This window comes from Pleurodeles waltl, chromosome 10 (genome assembly GCF_031143425.1).
Source record: "Pleurodeles waltl isolate 20211129_DDA chromosome 10, aPleWal1.hap1.20221129, whole genome shotgun sequence".
Lineage (NCBI taxonomy): Eukaryota > Metazoa > Chordata > Amphibia > Caudata > Salamandridae > Pleurodeles > Pleurodeles waltl.
Window position 1 is genome coordinate 296,302,456 of NC_090449.1, and position 24,600 is coordinate 296,327,055.

The 24,600-nt window shown below is 44.8% G+C and overlaps 1 protein-coding gene across 2 annotated transcripts in view; it reads left to right on the forward strand.

Annotated features, from left to right (window-relative positions):
• The window catches only part of CLCN7 (chloride voltage-gated channel 7), a 273,461-nt gene that overhangs the window by 179,167 nt on the left and 69,694 nt on the right, over positions 1-24,600 (forward strand). For both annotated transcript variants that reach the window (XM_069210446.1, XM_069210445.1), the window contains 4 exons: positions 13,184-13,277; positions 13,987-14,156; positions 14,812-14,863; positions 16,495-16,622. In XM_069210446.1, the coding sequence (XP_069066547.1) occupies positions 13,184-13,277; positions 13,987-14,156; positions 14,812-14,863; positions 16,495-16,622 (444 nt within the window). The remainder of the gene's footprint in view (positions 1-13,183; positions 13,278-13,986; positions 14,157-14,811; positions 14,864-16,494; positions 16,623-24,600) is intronic.

The following is a 24,600-nucleotide window of genomic DNA, read 5'->3' on the forward strand; positions in this document are numbered from 1 at the left end:
CCCTTTCCCTCCAACCAGGGGTACCTATCTATCTCAGCATCCTGGATTTCCTGACATGGGGTATCTAGGCTGGTATTCAGTCCTCTCCATGTGAGACACATTTCCCCTTGTATCGTTTTGGTGAATGGCCCTGCACAGTAACTTCATGTCTGGAGTCCATTTGTTATTAAAGAAGACTGCCCCATACACGCTAAGGACCACCCTGGGGCCATAGATGGATGCGGGAGCGGATGTGTTTGTGCACTGGTGCACTGGTTTTGCTACTTCAGAAAACCTCTTTTCTGGTAAGTCTTGGGTCAGACAGTGTCCTCCCCTATAGTGCCTTGCCTGCGCATCCTGTCTAGCTCGGTTTCAGTTTCGCTAGGCTCAGTGTAAAGATACAGTGTGGGGGGAATGGTCTCCTAATGAGTGATGTTGACTATGGGGTTCCTCTCTACTAGGTTGTAACTTGGGCCTGATCCTGCATAGGTACTGATGGCTTGAGGCATTTTGCTTTCTCAGGGACTATCTCCTGGGATAAATAAAGCCTAGCTTCGCCTACGGCATGTGGAATTCGTAGGTTCAGTGTAATTATAAGTAATCTAGGAAAGGCCCCTACGCAAGCACTGTATAAGTGTCAAGTTGGATCCATGTGACTAGGTGGATCTCTGGCTATGGATGGATGTGACTATACGCACAGCAAACAGGGAGTGTACAGTGGTACAATAATACAAACATTTGGGATTTTGCAGGTCGTGGGCTGACTTCCTGGGAAAACATCTGCAATCTTCAGGCAATCAGGGCTGTTTCTTCCCTGGTAAATGCTGCGGTACTGGGGGCGTCCTTGCTTTTTGAAACATTTGTAGAAGAATGTCCTTAAAAACAGTCAAGAACAGTTTATGGTCTTTGTCTTGTACACTTGGGCTTTGTTGGAATTCTGGCAGTTGCTGCTGAAGACGTGGTTGGCCGCTGTACAGGTGGTGCACTCTTGGTTCAGTCGCAGACCTTTCGGATAAGAGCTGTGGTTTGTAGGTTAGTTTCTAGAAAAACATACATCATTATTTTGTCTCGGGAGATTCCTGTGCCTTTCTTTCTAAGCATGTTCTGTCCATTTACTTTGTAGGTGCTCTAGTTGTGGCACCTGTTTTAGGGAGAGGTAAGTGTTTTAGTTGTTGATCACCTGAGTTTTGTTTTACAGGCCATTTAACCCTCCCCTCACGCATGACAGAGGAGAGTGATCCTGTGGGGTGATCTTTGTGGGATTATTCCTTTTTTCCCTAGATATTTTTCTCATGTGTGTGTTTGTATGTGTGTGTTTGTGTGTGTGCGCTTGACTGATGTGATTGGAACTTTTTGACCTACACGTGAGTGGTGCAATGTGAAAGGAAGAGGGTGTGATGCAATTTGGGTGTTGCTGGAGGTCGCAACGCATTCTGTGGACACGTGTATGTTCCTAATTTCTGCAGGTGGCGTTCAGTGAGGTTCACCCTAATGTAATCAGTTGTCTTGGCTACGCCATTTCTCTAGAAGCTTTGCTTTAGGATACTTTTTGCGTTGGGCGCCTTCCTAGATCTTCATGCAATGCTGTTTTTATTGCGGTATGCTGGAGAGGGTCGGAGAGGTGCCCTTCGGCTCCTGTGTGACTTTGGATGCAGCAGTAACTGGGATGGGACCTATTGCTTCGTGTGTGTGTGTGTGTGTGTGTGTGTGTGTGTGTGAGTGTGTGAGAGACCTTATGTGATCTGATCGCCAGGCTGGACACAGCAGTGAGTGTGTTTGTGCACCTTGCATGGGGTTGTGGTGGTGTTTTTTTTTTTTTTTTTTTTCTTTTTTTTTTTTTTTACAGAATCCCTTTCCCTCCCGGCAAGCCCTCTACCTTTGATCCAGGATGCTTTTGGGTCTGTCACCCTGACTGGGACCAGGGACCTCTACTCGGCAACACTCCACCCTCCCTGGTTTGGAGGGGCATGGTCTGACAAGCAGCCTTTGGACGTTTGAAAGCCTTTTGGGGAGGGGAGGAGGCAGATCATTGCTTTTGGTGGGAATCCGTTGCGCTGCCAGGACTCATCGAGATTTGCCTTATATGGGTAATGAACTGGGACGGCTAATTGTCCTGGTAAACCTCCGTACTGACTAGGCGCCATGTTGTTTCTTTGTAACCTTTCCGATTTGTGGGGACTTTGAAGTTTTGTGGGGACATCATTATCCCAAGTGCGTGGAGGACCTGACTTCAGGCACAGAAATATTGCTTCATTTTGGAACTGAAAGGGGGCCTCCATTATTTGGAGACTTGTTGAAGAATGGGATCTTTTCAACGTATAGCCTGTTGGCAAAGACTTAGATGCAGGGACCTGTGTGCCTGCTTTTATGAATGTTTTTTTAAGGGAGGGGGGGGGGGTCCCCTGCCCCCCTCGTCAGACTGCCCTCCCCCCAGGTTGTGGCCAGCTAATCCCACCCACAGGGACCAGCAGCAGAGTGTAGCCTAGGCCCCTGTAGGCACATATGGCAAGCTCTAGTAGTCTTTATTTTTTTCATTGGGTTTTGAGGTGGGTATAATGTGAATGTAAACTTATTGGGGATTTCAGACCAACTGCATACTTGGATTTTGCGATTGTATAAAGGCACTGCCTTCCCAGACAGTTACCACTCCGTTCTGTGGCCCCAGTCCTTGCTGGGCTGGGTTCCCTGTCCGCTGTTGCTATGTGTTTGGCCAGCCGCTTGGTCCCTGCTGTAATGGTGTGGTGGCTGCCTGATTTCCCTGCGGCTGAATGTAGAATGCATTTGGCTAGACCTGGACTTGGTTCTGTGGAAGGGGATTTTGCAGGGACTAGCCCAGGCTTATCGCTCTTTGTTCATGATACTCCTTTAGTTGGCATTGGTTGACCATGTGGCCCATTCTGCAGAAATAGCACTCTCTGAGGACTGGCTGCTTCCATCCTCCCTGACCTCTGCTGCTAGGACTGGGTGAGAAATCTCTGGACTTCCGAGGTGGCGCTCCCTTCAAGACTGGTGCCATTTGCAGGGTGTCTGGTTGGACCAGCTGAGCAGCGTCTCTCAGGACTTGCTCCTCTTTTTCTCCTTTCCAAGTTGGCTACTGCATGGGTGGTGCCCTGCCCACCTCATTCTCCGGTACTCCCCTCATGTGGTCAGTGGGGGCACCTCGGGGTCTTGTTTCTTTTGCAGGGTGTGCAGAGTCTCACATAACGGTCTCTCACTTGGGTACTGCATGTAGATAGGGGCTTAAGGCGTGGGAAGTGCATCTATTTGTGTTGGGCCACCTTGTCTGCCCACTTCCCCAGTCATGGAGGTGCCAGAGTAGCAACAGAGGCTTGACTAGGTAACCCCGGGGGGTACGTGCTGTCTAAAAGTTACCACCTTTGTCCTTATGTGCCATGGCCTGGCTCCCCTCCTACCACCAGGGGACTAAATAGGCATGTGCATGTCATAGCCTTGGGTATCTTGTTCCTTTCCAACCTTATTGGTTATTCTTTTGGCGGTCTCCTACTAGAAGGGGGTGTGTGCAACATGCCCATTGCCAAGCTAATTTTCATAGCCTGAAGAAGTTTTCCGTTTATTCTGGGAGGGTTGAATTGGCTGGGACCACGCTGACTGGTCTCCATGTGGTGTTGGAGTGTATCGCTGATTGGTGTTCTAGAAAGGGAGATCCAGGTGAAGGACACACTACAACCCTGTTCTTGGAAAAAACAGATAGACATTTTTAGCTTGGTCATTAAGTCATGTTGTAATCTATTAGTCGGAGATGCAGGAAAATACAGTAACTGTTCCCTCCTCTGACTCTTTCATCTCCAGCTCGAGGAGGGGACCCTAGCCACCATACCCCAGGTCCCCTTGCATGATGGCAGTGTTTCTTCACAAGGGGACTCTTCCTTCTCCTAGGCATGACCTTGTCGCCCCGGTTTCTGACAGAAAGTTGTAAGGTGTGGTGTTTACCATTAAAATCACCACCGGGGTCCTTCTCAAGATAGCCAGGGTCGATAGTAGGGCGTTGTAGGAAGTTGGCTCTGTATGTGCTATTTCAAAGTAAGGAAAAGCATGCACAGAGTCCAAGGGTTCCCCTTAGAGGTAAGATAGTGGCAAAAAGAGATAATACTAATGCTCTATTTTGTGGTAGTGTGGTCAAGCAGTAGGCTTATCAAAGGAGTAGTGTTAAGCATTTGTTGTACATACACACAGGCAATAAATGAGGAACACACACTCAAAGACAATTCCAGGCCAATAGGTTTTTGTATAGAAAAATATATTTTCTTAGTTTATTTTAAGAACCACAGGTTCAAATTCTATATGTAATATCTCATTTGAAAGGTATTGCAGGTAAGTACTTTAGGAACTTTGAATGATCACAATAGCATATATACTTTTTACATAAAACACATATAGCTATTTCAAAAGTGGACACTTAGTGCAATTTTCACAGCTCCTGAGGGAGGTAAAGTAATGTTAGTTCTTGCAGGTAAGTAAACCACCTACGGGGTTCAAATTGGGGTCCAAGGTAGCCCACCGTTGGGGGTTCAGAGCAACCCCAAAGTCACCACACCAGCAGCTCGGGGCCGGTCAGGTGCAGAGGTCAAAGAGGTGCCCAAAACACATAGGCTTCAATGGAGAAGGGGGTGCCCCGGTTCCAGTCTGCCAGCAGGTAAGTACCCGCGTCTTCAGCGGGCAGACCAGGGGGGTTTTGTAGGGCACCGGGGGGGGACACAAGTCCACACAAAAAGTACACCCTCAGCAGCGCGGGGCGGCCGGGTGCAGTGTGTAAACAAGCATCAGGTTTGTAATAGATTTCAATGGGAGACCAAGGGGTCTCTTCAGTGGTGCAGGCAGGCAAGGGGGGGGGCTCCTCTGGGTAGCCACCCCCTGGGCAAGGGAGAGGGCCTCCTGGGGGTCACTCCTGCACTGGAGTTCTGATCCTTCAGGTCCTGGGGGCTGCGGGTGCAGGGTCTTTTCCAGGCGTCGGGATTTCAGAGTCAGGCAGTCGCGGTCAGGGGGAGCCTCGGGATTCCCTCTGCAGGCGTCGCTGTGGGGGCTCAGGGGGGACAACTTTGGTTACTCACAGTCTTGGAGTTGCCGGAGGGTCCTCCCTGTAGCGTTTTCTCCACCAGTCGAGTCGAGGTCGCCGGGTGCAGTGTTGCAAGTCTCACGCTTCTTGCGGGGATTGCAGGGGTCTTTAAATCTGCTCCTCTGGAAACAAAGTTGCAGTCTTTGTTGAACAGGGCCGCTGTTCTCGGGAGTTTCTTGGTCTCTTGGAAGCAGGGTAGTCCTCCGAGGATTCAGAGGTCGCTGGTCCTGGGGAAAGCGTCGCCGGAGCAGTTTTCTTCAGAAGGAGGGAGACAGGCCGGTAGGGCTGGGGCCAAAGCAGTTGGTGTCTTCTTCTTCTCTGCAGGGTTTTTCAGCTCAGCAGTTCTCTTCTTCTTTAAGTTGCAGGAATCTAAATTCTTAGGTTCAGGGGAGCCATTAAATACTAAATTTAAGGGCGTGTTTAGGTCTGGGGGGTTAGTAGCCAATGGCTACTAGCCCTGAGGGTGGGTACACCCTCTTTGTGCCTCCTCCCAAGGGGAGGGGGTCACATTCCTATCCCTATTGGGGGAATCCTCCAACTGCAAGATGGAGGATTTCTAAAAGTTAGAGTCACTTCAGCTCAGGACACCTTACGGGCTGTCCTGACTGGCCAGTGACTCCTCCTTGTTGTTCTCATTATTTCCTCCGGCCTTGCCGCCAAAAGTGGGGCCGTGACCGGAGGGGGCGGGCAACTCCACTAGCTGGAGTGCCCTGTGGTGCTGGAACAAAGGGGGTGAGCCTTTGAGGCTCATCGCCAGGTGGTACAGCTCCTGCCTGGGGGAGGTGATAGCATCTCCACCCAGTGCAGGCTTTGTTACTGGCCACAGAGTGACATAGGCACTCTCCCCATGTGGCCAGCAACATGTCTCGAGTGTGGCAGGCTGCTAAAACCAGTCAGCCTACACAGGTAGTCGGTTAAGGTTTCAGGGGGCACCTCTAAGGTGCCCTCTGGGGTGTATTTTACAATAAAATGTACACTGGCATCAGTGTGCATTTATTGTGCTGAGAAGTTTGATACCAAACTTCCCAGTTTTCACTGTAGCCATTATGGTGCTGTGGAGTTCGTGCATGACAGACTCCCAGACCATATACTCTTATGGCTACCCTGCACTTACAATGTCTAAGGTTTTGCTTAGACACTGTAGGGGCACAGTGCTCATGCACTGGTGCCCTCACCTATGGTATAGTGCACCCTGCCTTAGGGCTGTAAGGCCTGCTAGAGGGGTGACTTATCTATACTGCATAGGCAGTGTGAGGTTGGCATGGCACTCTGAGGGGAGTGGCATGTCGACTTACTCGTTTTGTCCTCACCAGCACACACAAGCTGGCAAGCAGTGTGTCTGTGCTGAGTGAGGGGTCCCCAGGGTGGCATAAGATATGCTGCAGCCCTTAGAGACCTTCCCTGGCATCAGGGCCCTTGGTACCAGGGGTACCAGTTACAAGGGACTTACCTGGATGCCAGGGTGTGCCAATTGGGAAAGCAAAAGTACAGGTTAGGGAAAGAACACTGGTGCTGGGGCCTGGTTAGCAGCCCTCAGCACACTTTCAATTCAAAACATAGCATCAGCAAAGGCAAAAAGTCAGGGGGTAACCATGCCAAGGAGGCATTTCCTTACAGGCGTGTGTCTCCGTAGGTGTTTTGGTGGTGTGTGGCATAGGTTCCCTATTTTCCCCTTTGGTTTGTGGGACCAGTCCAGCACTCTCATCCTCGCTGTTGGATCTCGAGGGACTTGAGCTCTCTTCCTCGCTAGTGCTAGTAGTGTCACTGTCCAGGACTGCTATGAACACCCTCGTCCCCTGAGAGTGCTCTATCGGACGGGGTGGAGAATGTGCTCCCCATGCTGCTGGGGTTCAAACTACTGAACGCTCCGGATGGGGGATTGGAATTTGGGGGAACCCTAGCGCTGATTTGGGATGGGGCTGAAACTATCTGTGTCTGCCAGTATTGATGCCCCTCAGCCCTTGTCCCAGGAGCTCACTGTCCAACCAGTTGATTGGTGTATCCTAGTACAGGAACAGCTGGCAGACAACAGAGCGAGTAACTACGTAGGGTGGGGGAGTCGCAGAAGCCTTGCTTGTGGGTTCTAGGTGGTTACAGGTTGGGGCCACTTCAAAGATGGCCCATAGTTCTAACAGTGCCTCTCTTTTGGCCTTCTTTTGTCCCACAAATTTGATCTGAATGTGTGTCCTCATGTGTTCTCTGATATTGGTTACGAAGGTTCCCCGCCCCTGGCCAGTGGAACGTGCGTGCCTTAGTATGTGCGTGCCATTCACAGCAGAATTTATCTAGCTTTTTAGCATGCATGTGGACCCTAGTTTGCATGTGGCTTAACGGCAACTCCATGAAGGGTTGGGAACCTTTTCTAAGGGACTGGTATAGTCTAACTTTCTTGAGCTTCAAATAATCATAAGTTCTGCTTTGACCGTGGGGAATTAAGTACTCTGGAATATGCCGGCAATAACTACTAGCTATGAGCCAAACTTCAGACAGAGATGCATCAAACAGACTTTTCACAGTACATAAAACAATGCATATAAAGGGTTACAACATGAAAGAAAGTGCAATGGTTAGTACAAAACGTTATAACCTATTTTAAGCAGCGGAATAGCAGATATGGAATACGATTTGTGAGAAAAAGAGAACAACTTATTCATGGGCACATTAAACATTTAACAAGACATAGCATTTGAGCATAAAATATAATTGCAATATTTTATCAGCACCACAAGATCAACAAAGCATCAAGTGAAAACCACAATGGAAATAAACCAGAAGAAACTGAAAAAAGTGCCAGAAAAAAAAAAGATAACTTTGTCCAAAAAATGCTTCCCAGTGTAGAGGGGGAGGCTCTGCATGGTACACTGAACTAAGTGAGCCTGATAGTCATTTAGTATCAACTTGGGGACAAAGATAGCAACAGTTTACATGGAGAATAAGGAACAACTCAACAGCTAGAGACCCTCCTCTGCCAACCACAGGCCTAGCGTACCATCTGTGTCACGCCCACCGGTCCAAGTGAATAACACCTCTAACTTCTTTCAGACACGACCAGTGTTTGAGACTGGTATAGTTTAGAAACCCATTTAGCCTAAAACATAAAAGTGAGGTGTTGTCTCTATATCACATCTTTGTCATGCCTAGTGGTCCAAGCGGTGAGGTGCCATCCCAGTATCACACTCGGGGATCAAGTGTACCATCTGTGTCACACCCAGTAGTCAAAGTGATTCCCTGTATCACACCCTGGGGTCAAGCGTACCATCTGTCACGCCCAGCGATCCATGCGACTAAACAACAGGTTCACTTCCCCTAACCGTGTGTCAACTATCATAAAAAGGTGACCTCCACGGGATCGCAACGAGGCCGCCTTGCGACTATTCAGTTCGGATGCCTGAAATTTGCAAATGTCCGATTTCTGTCAGTGGCAGGGCACTCAGGTTAAATTTTTACACTTCTTCCTAGTTTGTCATATGCCAAATGCTGGGAATAAGAATCAGATGTAGTCTCTTATTCACAGACGGCGGTTTCAGGATAGACCTCCGCCCTGTGGATTCAGTACAACTTTCAGTCGATTGCAGCGCCTGTTCACCTCTTTTTGTTGCGCAGATGTGAATGGGTACAGGTGGAGTCCTTTTAATTTGGCAGCAGTTCGGCATGAAAAAAACAATTTCTCCTATCCGGCTCACCAAAATGTTGCTCGAATGCGGATTTACCTTCAAGAAGTGAAAGACGAGACGTGTGGCAGTTGGTTTAATTGATCAAAGCGGTCGGGAGACCGCAGTACAGAGTCGGATGACTGTCTCTCAAAGTTACAGAGTTCTGAACACCCTTATATATCATTCTTGAAGGGTTATAAAACAATTCTATACATTGTCTGCAGAAAGAAATCCAGGCGTAGTCACGGAGTTGTAAATCTGGCCATCTGATAATGTGCTTAGATGGGTCTCGACCTTGCATGGACAAAATGTGGGCCAGTAGGTAACATGTCCAGCATGAGGAGTGCATGATCAATGTATGTTGTATATGTGTTGTGTTCTGATTGGCTGAATCTTCCTAACTTCATGTGGCATCTTAACTTTTGTGGTGTTGTGAGAACACGTGCCCCAACGGCCAAATGTGTTTTATTGGGGCAATTTGTGGTGTTGTGAGAACACGTGCCCCAACGGCCAAATGTGTTTTATTGGGGGCAAATCTCCTACGACTATAGTGGTGTCGCTGCCTATCTGAGGGATCGATATTGGTTTTTCCTGTTTGGGCATACATCCTACGTGTCACCCCACCTGTGATCTGTCAATCAGTTGCTTCAGGCCTAGGTCACAGGGCTTGCCTGACCATGTGTTTCTGACTCGGGTTGATGACAAGGTCACATCAGGTGGAGACAACAAAAGTAACGCAAGTTTGTTATTATGTACACATATCAAGCATACATTGACATCGTTTTTATCTCTATTAACACAAGTCCCAACAGAGTTTTGTTGTGTATTGAACACAGATCATGGGCAAGTCTGCAACCAAATCTACTGTTATTTACAAGATTGTGCAGTGCATACAGTGGTTGTCCTCCCTTATGAACAAAACGTTACTTACAAGATCATGGACTAATTGCCTAAAACGAAAGCAGCATCATGAGCTTTCACGACACGGTCACGAGTGAACATATCCAAGGCTGCAACTTGGTCTTCAGTTCACGCATTCACTAAACACTTCATGGACTTGTGCATGGGAAGAGGTGGCAATGGGACTGACTTGCTACCACTCATGATTCACATCAGCGCCTTGAAGAAAGTCCAAGTCTTACGTTTGTCTTAGGTTTTGCTGGTTTTCATTACTAACTCTGAAGCAAAACTTGACTACAAACAGAAAACACTGATAAATGCTTTCTAAGCTACTTCCTGAATCTAAACACTTGCATGCTTTCAGACCAGATGATGGGCAAAACATTTCTGAACATGGTGGTTAGGTGATGAGGTATCGTGGGCTTAAATTCAACATCATGAGTCATGTAGACTCTTCCTGTGGTTGCCTTCCGACATAGAAAAAAGTATATTATTTTCTAAATATTTTTCCACAACAACCTCTTGATCATGGAATAATTGCAAGCATGTGAAACAAGAATAGTCTCATGCTTCAAAACTATTGCAGTGTGTAACTTGTTTCTTCATAAACAGTGGACATAATTTGACCTTAACATACATTTATGCCGGAAAGGTTTACTTATATGTAATACTTGTTCTGCAGCTAAATTCTAATCTGACCCTCCACCTCTGCAGAGAGTAGTGTTAAAACTAAATTCTGTCACACTTACATATAACCTCACATGTTCTACCGTGGCAGAAATTGTGTAATATGATAACATCATACTGACACAGACTGTCGTCAAAGTCCACAACATTTATTTCAAGTGAACAAGATGCTTTTCTGAACATCAGTAACTAGATGTAGGATGATGCATAGCATGCAACTCTCCAACTGTCTCAAGCTTCAAAATATTTGAAAGTAAGTAACTTTTTTAATACTGAATGTTTGTTGTTACGTGTGTCAATCTAAACATAAGACTGTCCAGGGAGAGAATTTTCTTTTCAAAGTATTTTGGGTGATAAGAGATTAAATTCCTACATTATCAAAGTAGCTGATGAAATTTGTGTGTGTTACCTTAATGTTCAATGTTCGCTTACACTTATCCAAAATATAAATATAAGAAAAATATTCCTGTACAAAAATGTAATTTTAAATTCTGAAATACAACTAAACCTATTTATCATCCGTTAAAGAACATGGTTAATTTATGATTCTAATTACATTTCTAATGTAGTTGAGTGCAGGTGCCTGCCTGTTGATTTAGGTGTATGTCAAAACTTTGATAGGAGTAAACCTAAGATTCTGTAGTCTTTATTTTGTTTTTCCAATGTTTTTAAAGTTGTATATGCTACCTCTGGGTTTACCGTGCTTGAACCCTCCAGCATTTGCCAAAATATGCATTACTTCAGCCCAACCTGTTCATAAGTCTGTTTATAATGAAAATAACAAGTAGCATAAACTGTTTCATTTTCATGCTGCTGATAACTGTTAACATAGAAACAGAATCCAGCTTGGAGCCAAGCAACAAAAAAGAAGGTGTAACTATAAGAAACATTTCCTTTAGCTACCTCAGCTGAAAATAATTATAATTGCATTGTGCACGTTCCCCTGTATTGCGGTTTTACTCACTTCAAATTGAAAGTAGAGCATTTTGTCTCTTTTTCTAAATACCCACTTTCAATGATTTAGTAATACATAGATGTTGTCGTCTTCTCCTTTAGAAAACAAAAATAGAGATGGAGGGATCTGCCGTTGTCCTGGGTGGGTCGCACTAATACATTTGAAATTAACATACTACAGAGATTCCTCTATATCTTTCAAGCCCTACCCACACTCTTAAAGGCGCTCATTTTCCATACCCTCAAAAGCGTTTTTCGTAGTACATCTAAGAAAGGGGGTAGTCAAGGACGATAAGGTCCCGTGTAGACCCATAGAGAAGGGAAGCTGAACCCTTCTAGATGGTTGCACTTGCTACACGGCACCCCAGCATTTTCTCCTGCCACGCTAGAGCTCAAGAAGATCTGAGAAAGCTTGGGTCTATATGAACAGAGCTTTGGAGCGCCTGTCCCTTCAGGTTCTGGTATGGAAGCCCAGAGGCAGTAGACAAGCCAATGCTTACCTAAGCTCTCCAAAAAGCACTTCCCTAAAGTATGAGATGAAGTCAGCAAGAAACTGGGCTTGACTTCATACCCCTCTCCCTATACTCCCATCTGTTTTAACCCTACCTTCACTCCTGCCCCCTCACCACAGCTCTTCAACACCTGGCATAGGTGTGAATACCTAATGGTGAGGGATTTATACAAGGGGGCATAATTAAATACTGCACTGAATGTAAGTGGGAATTTAGTTTAGAGGAGTCAGATTGGAATGCAGATAACTGCAGTACTGGGTATCACACCCAAACGTTAATGAAGCTCCTCTACACAACCTCACCAAGGCAGAGGGATTTGGTAGGCTGGAGAGAGGAGTCACTTTTTTGTTTATATAAATTGCAGCTCAGCTAGACATTACCAAACACTCGCCCATATGCCAGTACACGGAATACACCAATGAACCATACACTAGAAGAACAATGGACATGTGTTGAGATACCTACACAAGAAATCGAACAATATACTAGATAACGAGGCCCACTACAAATTGCTGTACAACTAGTATATGTACCTCGCTAAACTACATAAATATTGCAAACACAACCAGTCCACTGTGCTTGAGAGAATGTGGAGGGGTCTGCGTTGTGCCCCATATTTGGTTGTCATGTCCCAAAATACAACCATGTAGAAAAGAGGTTCAGGTTGGGATGCTTGCAGTTTTGGGCTATCCTCTGTCAGAAAGCGTTACATATGTGCTTTTTTTAGGTACAAAAGCAAGACTCGCGTTATTAATCAAGGTGCCAAACTAATCGCATGGAATTGCTTGGGGCCCGAAAAGACAACTATATCTGCATCTTAAACTAAAGGCTATGCAATATTGTTTGGGGCCCGCTGCTAAACTCTCTTATGGGGGTGCTCCTGAGTGGATGTATCCGCTGGGCCTGAACCTATTTTAATGACTCTTTCGATGGAGACGTGTAGGAGAGAAGAAATTAGACTTTACCTGCAACTTCAATTTAATGGTTGTGATACCTTAGGCTGTCTTCTGAGAGCAATAATGCTTGCTTTGATCTAACAAGCTCTACAGCAGGGATGGAAGGGAGGAGGGGCGTGGGGGTGGTGAGTGATTTTTTTCTTCACTTCATTCTATTTTTGTAAAAGAAAAAAGTTTTTCATCAACAACAACTAGCTGCAACACACCCCATTCACTTAAAGAGAACCATACACAACTAGACCGTTGTCCTGATCTGTTCCTGTACCAAATACAATATAGGTAACTCAATAAAAATGGTTAAAAAATGAAAACACATGTCACTAATGGGGCACAGTGCTGTTGGCTCCCAATGTAGACATTTGTGGCTTGAATCTCTCCCCACAATCAACTACCTTTGCTCCCCCACATTGTGTCTGAATTCTTTCCAGTGTGCTCACTGCTGATTCCGGCTTCTTCATATTTTCTCAGCTCTTCTGTTCTGATGGCGAATACAATTCAATGGCCTCTGCCTTCTTCACCACACCAGAAAGAAGTGTGCGCAGCCTCTTCCATGAACCAGCAGGTCTGTAAACTTTCCACACTACAGCCCGTTAATGCTTTTTGCCTTCCTGAAACATCTAACACAGACATTTACACAATTTCATGCCATCACGCACGTCATCTTATCTTTATTTGCACAAAAGCTCCTTTTTTTGGAATGGGAATAAGCTACGTTATGCTACTCACTTCAGAGCAACATTTTGTTAATATAGAGAGAACAATAGAGTTGCCAGCGGGTATACTATAAAGGCAGTATATGACTTTTCCATTGATTCTATCCTTAGCACCACTCACAACCTAGGCCTGCAGAAGTCATTGTAAATGGTAGACTTGGTCTGCCTCTCAGTCATGCTTTGACCTTTCCCAGGAAGTCATTTGTTACTGAAAGACCAATGCTGTGCTCTTCTATTTAAGGTAGTTGTATTGACAGTACCCCTAGATCAAGTCAATAAGTTATTTTGGCAATGTAAAATGTGCCTCATCCTGTCTGAGGGAGTCTGACTATTACTTAAGGTATAATCTCACCCATGTCTTCTGAAGCCTTTGTAATGATGATTCACTCTCCAGTTGCCTCAGGTATTGTTTAAGGACTGCCCCTCTTTTCTTAAATGGGAGTTTTAAATATTGCTGAAGGATGACTGTAGTCGAGTGTTAAAGGCATAAGATGCTTTGTAGAGTCAGGATGGAAGCAGCCCTTAGAGTGGCCATTTAACTCTTCCTTCTTTTCTTAGGTTCTTTTAATCCTCTCACCCTGGGCCTGTTCACAGTCGTCTATTTCTTCCTTGCTTGCTGGACATATGGCCTCACTGTGTCGGCAGGAGTCTTCATTCCGTCTCTTCTAATTGGGGCCGCCTGGGGAAGACTGTTTGGAATCTTGCTATCCTCGATACGTGGTGGAGTTGTGAGTGTTCTCTCACCACTTGTGTGATTTCACTTAACATAGGGGGTTGTATTGTGATGTGGGCATTGAGTGTCTCTTGTCATTTTTGGCAAATTCGTCTCTGTGTGTATGTGGTAGAACTGTTTGTTCCTGTGTTTGTAATGAACTTACTCTTGGCCAAGTGTTGATGGTACTTCATGTGCCAGAGTGGTTGTCCTGTTTTAGTTGCCAAGTCACTGGAATCGTTCTGACTAGTGTTATGTCATCGCAGATTTCCAGTCTTGTCATTGATGTGATCAGACTAGGGTGGCATTTCACTTAAGGTGTAGTATGTGTGTAGTATATTTAAATGTACGAAGAAATACCACATAAACATTAAAGATGTATTGCTGACCTTGAATATTTGATGAAATATCTGATGCTTTAATTAAACCACCATTGCTTGAAGTGTGCATAAAGTACTCATTTTCCCCTCTTCCCTTTGCTCGTCTTCCTTTGCTTTCTAGTTTCCCATTACCCTCACTGACAGTTGTGCTTTCCCCTACGTCAATCTTGCCTATTTCTCCTAAATGCTTATGTTTTATGTTGCAATGCCTTTCTGTGCACCTGTTAGAGCTGGACACCCTGCTGAAGATCATTTATGATGTCTCTCCTTCGTGTCTTATTTGTTTTTCAGACCTGGGCTGACCCTGGCAAGTATGCTCTCATGGGAGCAGCAGCCCAGCTGGGTAAGTGAGCCTCTTGATTAATGACCATTAATTGTGCATGGTAGAACTGTTAACTGATGAGGATTCTCAGCAAACACTCGTAGTTGTGCAATAATTTGCACCATAGACCTGGTCAGGGGATTGTGCATCTTCTGATGTGCTCTCTACATAGAGCAATCTTATCTCGGGTATCATTTTGCTGGTTTGACTGAGGAGCCAAACATCATCTGATTCTAAACCTACAAAGATAATTTCAGTAGTATTGTACTCCTGCACTCCTACATTACAAAAGGTACAGTAGCTTGAAGGTATTGCAGAACTCCATGAGAGAGAAAATACAGAACATATAGAGCTGCTGGGCTCAGGGGTTCAAGTTCACAATCTAAGTAAACTGATCCAACGGGTTCCAACTTGAGATGCAAACTGGGGTCCATAGAAACTGTTTTTATGGCATTTTGGGAAGGGAGGTGTCAACAAATCATTGTCCCATAATTAAGATCTGCATGTTAAGGTTATTTTACAGTATATTTTTAATCTGAGACTGGCTCACCTAAAATGGACATGCACCTCATTATGGACTTGTAGCTAAGACTTATTGCTTATATGTCCTTGCGATAGCGAAGGATTACATTTAATTTGAGAGGGTGCTCAACCAGTTCAAAAGTTCTAATTTTCTCTTCAGTACCCTTGGACAACAATAAAATAAAGTACTTTTGGGGTTCCGTACCTACATCACCCTCTTAAACTCCAGGGGAGCCTCCTATGTTTTATGTGGGTCTTGTCTGGGCGCACCAGTTTTGTCTATTCATGTTTCCTTGAAATTATGCTGAATTTTGCAGGGATGTGTTGCCTTTTTTTTTTTTCCCCAACAAGAGATAGTTCTTAGAGCCAGTTTGTGGTCAAGGTAGCCAGCAGGACTCCGATAGTGAGTTGCATTCGCTGGAGTGTAATTTGCTGGACCTTGATGGTCACTGCAGCATGGGTGAAGCAGAGTTTGCATAGCACACCAGCCAGTCATTGGCATTGTTGTTCAGTCAGAAACCTTTCCAGTGGTGCTCTACAGTGGATGTTGTATCAGAATAAGGGATACAGAGGTTTTTGTATAGACAACTTAATAGTCAAATTATGGCGAGCCTGTTGGCCTTTCCTGAAAATTTAAATGCTCCTAAAAATACACAAAACTCAAACATCACAGGTTGGATTTGAACAAACGATATATCCCTTGACTGGTGAACGTTAGAACTATTACACTATGTATGTGTTGTGCTCAAGAGGTACTTGTATGAAAAAATTGTGACAGAAATTATTTTGCTAGGCACGGCCAGGACTTCATTTACGCCCGAGGAGTTTAGAAGAAAGAGGGTAGTTGGAGCCAGTGACCTTCCAGCGTTCAAAGTTCAAAATAAGTCATAAAAGCTCCATTGCAGGTGCAACAACAAGCAGATGAATTAGATTGCATATGGTAGTTGACATCCAGTGAAAGACATTAGGGTGCAGCTTTTCCCGAAAATGTTATGTGGATTAGGTTTGCTTTCAATGTCGCACAGCAGCAGACTTCTCTATCCCATTGACAGCCATCTTTCTAAACTTGATTATCTTGGTACTTGGTAATAGGAAGCTGCCTGTGATGACATATTCCCTCTTTTACGCAGGTGGTATTGTGAGGATGACTCTGAGTCTGACTGTCATTATGGTTGAAGCCACCAGCAACGTCACCTATGGTTTCCCAATCATGCTGGTTCTGATGACGGCTAAACTTGTTGGGGATTATTTTATTGAGGTAAGAGATTCATTGTTTGAGCTTGAAGGATGTTGTGAGGCACCAATCTTAAGGGTTCTGATGAATTGGATTAACCCAATAGATCATGCCGTTTCACTAGTAAATAGCCCTGCCACTGAAGGGTAACTTAGTTACTTATTCAGTATAGGACTGATTTACTGCTACTGCTTTGTGTTGTCCAACAGTAGAATGCTTTAAAGATGGTTCTGTTGTTTACCATGCAAGACTAACCTTCATGATCAGAGATAACTGCAGTCAAGTGGCTAGAGCCTGTATGATGTGTATCACGTACATGATCAGTTCAGTATTTTCTGGGTGTCCCACTAAGAAATGTAAAACTTTAGCAATTGTTTTACTGGGTAAGGCATCTGTGTAATCTGTAACATATACTATAGTTCTGTAGGTTGTTCTTAAGAGTAGTTCAACACGTACTATATGTTCGCGGATAGTATGGCTGTAGATACACATACTGTGCATAACCATGCCATCTAGTCTAGTGTTGGGCTTGAATGTGTACAAGTTGTTTTTCTTTGAAGAAAGTCTTTTGAGTCGAGAAGTACTGTGACTCCTCCTTTTTTTTTACTGGTAATGCGCATGGTCATTAACTCCACTGTTATGTTGTTTTCTTCCGCCATCAGGTTTGGACTTGTGCTCCTATGCTCTGGTTAGACACAGTCATGTGGCTGTCTTCTCGGTTCATACCTGCTCTCCATTGGTATTGCTATTGATCATGGTCCTCTCTCTCTCCCGTTCGGTTTGACAATTGCAGATTTGTCAAGGTGACTCTGTCGACCCAGGCCTAGTTGGGCTTTTGCCCTTTGGGACCTTACTTCACTCCTTAGGCGTTTCTCCCCACCATAGCCACACACTGATGGAACGGATGCCCTTTCGGTACTGCCCTCTGTGTCATGCTAAATACCCTCGCACCAATCTCCACCGGGTCTGCGAAATGTGCCTTTCCCCTGGACACGACGAGGCCAGCTGCGAGACTGGCTGCTCCTTCAGGGCGAAGAAGACTTTACATGACTGTCAGGCCTGATGTCTCAAAGGAATGCAAATGATACACCAGAACTATTCGGCGCCAGGCACATCAAGGAAGAACATCATTCACAGATTTTGGCTGCGGACAAAGAGACCTTATCCTCTGACGACAGCCCTGGCTCCTAATTAAAGATACAAGATCTGCCTCCAGCTAAAGCAGCTGTGAGTACTGTGGCTCCACCACAAAGGATCAACTACCCATTCACGAACACTCAAAGCAGATTGCCGGGCCACTACTGCCTTTGGGCCATAGTTGGCTCTGACCATCTACTTCGGAAGAACCCAGCACTAGCTCAGCGCCAAAGAAAACAACGAAGCTGACTCCTTCAGCACCAACCACTCCCGCCTCAGAGTAGAGTCAAGCTTAAAAGCCAGAAACTTAGGCACCGAAGCACATGCCATTGTCCGAACTGAAACCTGCCCCATCAGAGCAGAGATCTTTGTAGCCCAAAACATCAGCATCTGACCAGAGAACGTTGGCGTGCAGCAAAACCGTTCATGCATTGGGGTCCGTTGAACCTCTACTTCAAAGACATCAGTAGGAAATAGACACTCAGCAAAAGCAGATAATGATCCACCCAGACACAGGCCGATTAATTACTCGACCTCCACAGACCAGTGGGCAACCTTCCAAAAGGCAGGTGTCTTTTAAAGAGGCTTTGAATATACCAACTCCGCCAAAAGAAAGAAGACAAACAAGGCCACAAGCCCTTTACCTCTGTCCCATATGTTCTCGTCCCGTTCATTACTAATGAGGTGTAATACACCTCTTGAGATGGAACAAAGGACAGGAAGTGCTTGTAAGGATGACCTTCCTCCTCCAGGGAGTATCTTATAAGGGTAGCCCTTACCCAGCATTCCTCCTGTTCTATTTCCGTCTTTCTGAGATGAGATGAGGACAGGATATTTTAAGCCTGTTCTGGGCTTTGGCTGTATTACTGTTGTTTTTTTATATTTCCCATGTGACTTTTACAGCTTTTGCCTTAACAATATTTTTCGGATGCAGTGTTTTTTTTGCCTCCATTTTACAGCAAACGGGTGCTGGGATGGCATTGGCCTTTGGCTTCTGAGTTTTATCCTGGTTAGTAGGCTTTCTGCACACAATGAGAATGCTTAATGTGATTTAAGTCATGGTCTGCAGAGATGCCAGGTGGCTTTGTGCTCAGGTTTGTTACTTCCTGGATTTTGCAGCACATGTGCAGTGTCCTGGGGAGCCCATGCATGCGCTGGAAGGCGCTACCTCTCTAATGGTACTTCAGCAGTTCAATTAAACGTTAAAAGGTTGCATTGGATGTCAGTAAGTCCACACAACAGATTATTGTATGATTTACAGCTTCTATTCAATATTTTGGCAGTTTTGGCATTGGCGAACAATAGGAAAGCATTCTAGGAAGAGAAGACGTGGACTCTTCCTCTTCTTCTTTGAACTCTTCTTCCTCTCCTCCACATAAGAGAGCACTCTCCTCCACATAAGAGAGTGCATAAGAAAAAAAACAGATTAAGGAGACTTTTCTGGAAATGCAGGGCAAAGTTTCACCTAAGCCTGCAGTTTTTGAACATAGTTCTTCTACTTTTTCTTCACCGTCAGAAGGAGGGGATGTTCAGACTGCAGAGGATCAAAAGGGTAAATACATTGAAAAGGAGATGTTGACTGATCTCCTGGCTCATGTGCAGTCTTACATGGGATTTCTGATGGAGGATGTTCTGAAAACGTCCTCTTCCATTGGCCTTTTACTGCAATTTCAGGTTTCCTCTCAGGTTAATAGGCCCATTCACTCTTTTATCAATATTGTTTTAAAGAGGGAGTGGAAAGAACCTGATAAAATAATGATGCCTCATTTTATGGCTGAATTATACCTTCTCACTGATATGCAAAAGTCCCTTCCTGATAACATTCCAATAGACTCTTGTGGCAAGCCTGGTGGAGAGGACTTCGCTTAGTGAAGAAGCGATCATTAGGAATCAGGCTGATGATAAGGTTGATTCCTCATTAAAGAAAGTGTATTTGGTTGCTCATTTTTCTGTCAGAGCAGGAATGTATGGCACTTATGTTTCTCAGTTGTTGATTTCTGATTTTAGGAAATGATTTAAGGCTGTTGAGGGCACATAGTATTCTGCTCTCCTTGAGGGTATGTAGAAGCATATTGAATGCATATCAGACATTTCATTTGATGTCATAACATCTTTGGCCTTGTCTACTGTACCATCAATTGCAGCTCGACGTAATCTTGTGCTTAAAAATTGGAAGATGATACCTACCCAAAGATCTTGTGCCCTTCATATACCATTTGAAGGCACTCCGCTATTTGAGGTGGAATTAAAGAACAAAATCCACAAATTATTAAAGGAGAAGAAACTTTCCTCTTTGCTTAAACAGAATTCTTATGTGTGCTAGTCCAAGAAGCCTATCTTACGCCAACCTTCTCGCTAGCAGCAACAGGATCAGCAGGTGAAGTCTCACTCTAAGCAATATAAGGAGAAGGAACCTAAATCCCCTAACAAACAGCGCTCCTGACTATCCCAGAAATGACCAGATCTTTGCGGTTGGAGGCAGGATTCAGCACTTCCACAAGCCTTGGCTTCAATTCATTGCAGACAAGTGGGTTCTTCACCTAGACCAGGAGGGCTACCTGATAGAATTCACATCTCTCCCTCCCATGTTGGGAGTAAGACCACCTCCTTGGCCATGGAACAAAGAGAAGCAGTTGGCCTTCAGTCAGGGATAGAGCACGGTTACTCAAGCAGGCAATCTTTGAGATCCCTCTGTCAGGTTGAGGTCTGGGGTTTTACTGCTTCATCTTTCTTGTTCAGAGGTAGACTGGATGGTTAAGGATGGTTTTGGACTTCAAGAATCTGAACAGGTTTGTCAAAAGTCTTCCATTCAAGATGGAGACTTTACAAAGAGTCATTCCTCTGGTGTGTAGAGGTCATGTCATGTCATGGTCACTTTGGATCTCCAGGATGCCTATTTTCACGTGCCTATTTTCACGTGCCTATTTTCACGTGCCCATATTCCCAACTCATTGAATATTTCTCAGGTTTTGTGTGAGGGGTCTCCTCTTTCAATTTAGTGTGCTCTCGATTGGCCTCAAGACAGCTCCCACAGTGTTGTGTTTACGAAGGTGGTGGCCCAAGAGTTACCTGCCTTCATCTGTAAGGGATTAGTCTATATCCCTCCTTGAATGACTGGCTCCTTCATGCCCCCCACACACAGCCAGTTACTCCAGGACTTGGGAGTAGCATTGAGGATTATTCAATCTCACTGCTTCCTTTTAAACTGGTAGAACTGCAATCCCTCCACTACAATGGATTTTGACTTTAATTGGGATTCCGGACAGATCTCAACAGGGTGCTTCTTGCTCTGAGAGTGTTAGTGTTGAGGTCATTAACTCATAACATCATTCATGCATAACTTTTTCTAGTCAGGCAGTGGTTGAGGTTGTTGGATCATTTAGTACCAGCTGTCTGAACAGTCCAGTGGGCCAGACGTCGTCTTTATCCCTTGTGGAGACATCTCCATGCATACCGAGTTCCCGAATTGGGGATTTTTTAGCTCAAGTTGCCAGTGTCAGCGGTAATCAGGAATGTATTGCAATGGTGGATTCTTCCAGAGGCTTTGATCAAGGGAGTGGAGTTTCATCCAGATCCTCCCAATGTTCTGACCTTGTTTGCCGGCTCTTTTGGATAGAGGGCAACTTTGGGGACTGATCTGGTCCAGGCACATTGGTCCCTTCAGAAGAACAGACATTCATCGAACTGGAGAGAGCTGATGGCTGGCCTGAAAACAGCCTTGCATTTCGGGGACAATTAGCAGGAGTTTCATCTATTGGTCAGATCAGACAATATGGTAACTGTTTCCTACCTCAACAATAAGGGAGGCATCAAGTCAAAGTCTCTGGATCAGATTACAGTAATGTTTTTCCAATGGGCAGAGGTTAACCTATTGTCACTGTCAGTCGTCCCCATCAAGGGTCTAGACAATGTTGTAGCAGATTCCCTCAGTCGAGTTTTTCCAACATCCCTGGAACTCTGTCAGTTCATATATTCCAGCAGATTTGCAGGAAGCTCTGTACCCCTTGCATGGATCTGTTTGCCTCCCGGGTCAGTTTGCAGCTTCCAAGGTTTTGTTGCCGGGCCTCTCAGGGGCATGGGGGTGGATGCACTGTGTATGTAGTGGCCTTATCTCCTGGATTCCTCCCCAAATCTCCCCCACCCCCAATGGCCCTGATTTCCAGGCTTCTGGCAGATAGAATAGAATGATGGTTTTAGTGGTCCCCTCTGGACCCAGAAGGTTTTGGTTTCCAATTCTGAAGGCTCTGGCGGTGCAGAGTCCTTGGTTGATCCTGAGTTATTCATCTCCTCTGAGGTTTTCCAAGCTTCTTCTGTCTCAGAGACTTCAACTGTTGGTTTGAAAATTGAAAGAGTGTGACGGCTGAGAGGGGTGTCCTCACATTTAGCTCAGGTTGTTCAAAATTCTCATAAGCCACCTACTTAGAAATCATTTTGTCAGCACTGGAGTCATTTTCAGCATTGGTGCTCAGAGTGTAAGCTTTCTCCTGTTGAATGCTTTCTTCCAGATGTTCCTCAGTTTCTATGGGAGAGTTTTGAGAAGAAATTGGCTGTTTCTACTCTCCATTCTCTATGGGCAGCTATTAAGGCTTTCTGTAATCCATGGGGATATTTTAATGATGTGGATTATTTAGTTTCGCAACTTTTAAAGGGCTTCTCTTTTTCAAGCCCAGTGATTAAACCTCTTTTTCCTTTGTGAGATTTGGCTTTGGTTCTGAAGGCTTAGTTTTTTTTACCTTTCGACCTTTGTATCAGGCTGACAACATTGTTTGTTACCTTAAGGATAGTGTTCTTGGTGGTCATAACATAAGCCAGAAGGATTGGTGAACTTTCAGCTTTATTGATCAGGGAGCCTTTATTCTCCTTTTGTGAAGAATGTATAGTTTTGAAGTTAGACTCTTAATTTTTTCCCAAAGTAGCCTCTAATTTTCATAGGAGTAAGGAAGTTGGTCATCCAGCTCTTTCTGATGTATCAGATGGAAACCATGATGTTTAGCAGTCTTCAAATTAACAGGACTTTGCTGATTTATCACTTTTCGATCAGCTCATCATGCTTCTTTGATTTCCATTGGAAGATGGATTAAACAGGCGATTGGTTTGGTCTTTCTCTGTCAGGTACACCTCCTCCTCTGGGTATCCATGGGGATTCGACTCATGGTATGACAGCCTCCTGGGCTGAGTTGAAAGTTGTCTCCATTGCTGAATTTTTGTTTGATGAAATAATACAGATTGCAAAATGTTTTGGATGATAATAAGAATTTTGGGTTTGGGATTTTGGATTCTGTTTTGACCTAAAGCTTTGTTGTCTTTATTTCAATAAATGACCTTTTGTTTTCTACATCGTTACTGTGATATGGAGTTTTCCTTTCATGATCTTGTTTCGGCATGAAGGTCTTTTTGATCTGCTTTAGTATGCCTAATTAGTAATGAATGTGGGACTAGGACATAAGGGACATAGAGGTAATGCTTCTATTACTTACAGGTAATATTCATTACTCTTCGTCTTGATTGTCCTTGTCCCATTCATGACATCCATCCCGATCTTTTGACCTTCTTATCTTTATGGAGTGCTTGAAGTTCAGGAGAAATGCTGGGTCATGGCTATCCTTATAGGATACTCCCTGGAGGGAACCCTTATAGGATATTCCCTGGAGGGCAAGGGTCACCCTTACAAACACTTCCTGTATTTTGTTTCTGTCTCAAGAGGTGAATTTCACCTCATTAGTATTGAATTGGATGAGGACAATCGGAACTAAGTAATGAGGATTACCAGTAAGTAATATAAGCATTACACACTAGTCCACCACCCATGCCTACTGCAAAGCATTCACCCTCACCACCAACTTCGTCAGCTGACCCTAAAACATACTCTTCTGAAGGGGCAACTCAATCATATATAGGGGACCAGATGAAGGTGACACTTTTGATAGCCCACCACAGGATGACCCATGGGATACACATGGCACAGACTCACCAGCGGTTGCAGACCCAGATCTATACTCCGCAAAACCAGCCCCTAGATGAGATGACACTACAACCTATCACGACCTCCTAGGTTGGGCTGCCACCTTCTGCAAGGTACAATTACACAAGGAGCCCTTACAGGACGACTTCCTCTTTGAAACACTTTCAAAGTATGCCCTGCCTCACCCCATATATAGTCAAAGACCCAGTGAAAGCTAGAGTTTATATCACTAAGGGTAGACAGAAATATAAAGCATCCCCTAATGATCCGCTCTACATAAGAGTTCAACTTCCACCAGACTCTTTAGTGCTAGCAACCACATGCAAAAGAGCCCAACTCTCAAACATCTGGTAATGCCCCTTCACCAGATAAGGAGAGTAAGAGAATAGATGCAGCAGGCCAAAGGGTAGCTGCACAATCGGTCAGTCATTGGATTATCGATAACTCCATTGACCTTCTCTCAAGGTACAATAGAGTCCACTGGAACCAGATGGAGGAACTCCGTTACCTCCCAGCAGAACACCTTTGATGAGAAAATTAATATCCATTGCAACTATACATTGTGCCCCTGACACTGCATATATTGCAGCTAGGGAGGATAAACTGTACAAGACGGTCTGTGGTTTTAAACTGGAAGTCCAGCAGATTCTACTTGGGCTTCCATTACCTCAAGTAGATACTTTATTGGAAAAGATCAAAAAAGATACTGAAACCGCAGACGCCATGGCAGCACTGCAAAAACCTTCCCATCGTGGCTCGTTTCACCGCTCACCCTTCCTCCAAGGGTCAAAAACAACCTCTCCTGAGACCTCCACTTCATACCAATGGGCACAGACTCAAACTGCCTTACCTAGAGGCTACTACTGAGGCTTGTATAGGGATAACAACACCAAAGGTGGAGGC